This window comes from Gavialis gangeticus, unplaced genomic scaffold, assembly GCF_001723915.1.
Source record: "Gavialis gangeticus isolate Ggan-Ray unplaced genomic scaffold, GavGan_comp1, whole genome shotgun sequence".
Lineage (NCBI taxonomy): Eukaryota > Metazoa > Chordata > Crocodylia > Gavialidae > Gavialis > Gavialis gangeticus.
This window is the reverse complement of record NW_017729004.1, coordinates 41,287,334-41,289,502: the sequence shown is the minus strand read 5'-3', so window position 1 is coordinate 41,289,502 and position 2,169 is coordinate 41,287,334. Positions and strand designations below refer to the sequence as shown.

Below are 2,169 nucleotides of genomic sequence, written 5' to 3'. Positions count from 1 at the left end.
AGCCTTCTTTTGCGAAGGCTGAACAGGTTCAGGTCCCTCAGTCTCTCATTGTAGGGTCTGCCCTGTAGTCCCCAGATCATGTGGGTGGCCCTCCTCTGGACCCTCTCAATATTGTCCATCTCTCCTGAAGTGGGGCACACAGAACTGGACACAGTACTCCAGCTGTGGCATGACCAGTGTTGCATAGAGGGAGAGGATCACCTCCTTGTCCCTGCTAGAGATGCACCTGTGGATGCACGACAAGGTGCGGTTAGCCCTTCCAACCGTGACCTTGCATTGTCGGCCCATGTTCATCTTGGAGTCAATAATGACTCCAAGATCCTTTTCTGCCTCCGTGCTCTCAAGAAAGGAGTTTCCCATCCTATAAGTGTGCTGCTGGTTACTACTGCCCAAGTGCAGCACCCTGCACTTGTCAGTGTTGAAGCGCATCCTGTTTTTGCTAGCCCACCCCTGTAACCTATCCAAGTCTTGCTGCAGCCTTTCTCCCCTACTAGTGTGCTCACCTCACCACAAATTTTGGTCTCATCAGTGAATTTAAACAGGGTGCTTTTCACCCCATCGTCCAAATAGCTGATAAAGAGATTGAACAGCACGGGCCCAAGGACCGAGCCCTGGCGGACTCCGCTGCCCACTTCTCTCCAGGTCGAATATGACGCATCCACCACCACCCTCTGAGTGCGACCCCTCAGCCAATCTGCAATCCATCTGACTGTGTAGGCATCAATGCCACAGTCGCCCAATTTTTTAATGAGGATGGGGTGGGAAACGGTGTCAAAGGCCTTGCTGAAGTCCAGAAAGACTACATCCACGGCAACACCTGCATCCAACGCTTTTGTGACCTGATCATAAAAGGCAACTGGGTTGGTCTGACATGACCTGCCCCTAATGAAACCGTGCTGGTTGCCCTTGAGCAACATCTCTGAGGCCAGCCCATCACAGATGTACTCCATGATGATCTTCTCAAAGAGTTTCCCTAGGATTGAGGTAAGACTGACGGGCCTATAGTAGTCAAGGTGCTTTGAGATCCTTTCAAGGGTACCATGGGGTGCCATGCAACGTTAGCACTAGGAGATATAAAAATGCAATTCACAAGATAAACCCAGAGATTTAAAATAAGAATCCATAGTCATAAAAGCATTCTGACCTAGTGTGGCCTTTCTAAGTTCTTTGCAACACAAGAATTGCTCTCTTATTTTTCTGTAGTCAACAAACAAGTAAAAATTAAAAGCTAACATTTTGCTAGGAGTCTTCAGCATAAAAAGGCCGAGAACCACCAGTGCAGAACCACTCTTACTCTTCAAACTTACCTTGTTTACAAAAGACCTATCAAGGCTCAACCTAACAATCAGTTTGCAAAGCCAGAAAAATGAATGATTTGAAGCCCAGTTCCTTTCTGCTATTTTTCTACTATGTCAGTAAACCTAGATCAACAACTTAGATTCTCAAGGACATAAGTCCCCTCATCAAGAACTTTAACAGGCTGGTTTCTGGTACTGGCCCAGGCCTGTCCACTACCGCGCTCGCCTACCAGGAAAGCAGGGTTGCTGCCCCAGAGTTTTCCGAATGCAAAATAAGCAAGCAGACACAGCTGCCGTATCAGAAGAATGCTATTTATTTTAACTAAATGGTATCAAAGACGATGGCAGGGGAACAGAAAGAGAGCAGCACACACCTTTAAAGGAAGACATCTGAGAAGAACAGGGAGAGAGAGGCAGAGAGACTGACAGCCCCTAGAGAGAAGCTCCTGAGGACCCCTGGAGGGTTCAGGACGTAGCTTCCCACACGCTTCCCCATATCCCCACCCACAGCCCCCCCCCATCCGCTCATGCTGCAGCTGCATTTGGGGTTGGACCCACAGCCTGGGAACTGCTGATTTAGGAACAGGAACACCCCACACCGCGAGGACCTCTCCCATTGCTCAGCACATCCAGGCCCAGGACGAGGGGTGCGGGCGCGAGGGCCCCGCCTGCGGGCGACGCCGCTCTGCACCAGCCGCGGCGGGAGGCGGGACTCGCGGGGGGGAGGGGGCTCGGTACCGGGCCGCAGCCTCCAGCTCCTCCAGGCAGCAGGGCAGCGCCAGGAGCTCCAGGGTCTGCTCGGACGGGCAGAGCTGCGGCCCCGGCCCCGGCCAGGACCCGCGGCCGAGGGACAGGGCGCTCATGGCGGGGC

General features: G+C 52.5%; 1 protein-coding gene across 1 annotated transcript in view; it reads right to left on the bottom strand.

The window, feature by feature from the left end:
- CUNH10orf67 (chromosome unknown C10orf67 homolog) overlaps nt 1–2,161 on the bottom strand; it is a 121,101-nt gene extending 118,940 nt beyond the window's left edge. Inside the window, exon 1 of the mRNA XM_019508297.1 lies at nt 2,037–2,161. Within this exon, the coding sequence (XP_019363842.1) occupies nt 2,037–2,161 (125 nt within the window). The remainder of the gene's footprint in view (nt 1–2,036) is intronic.
- Between the last annotated feature and the right edge of the window lie 8 nt (nt 2,162–2,169).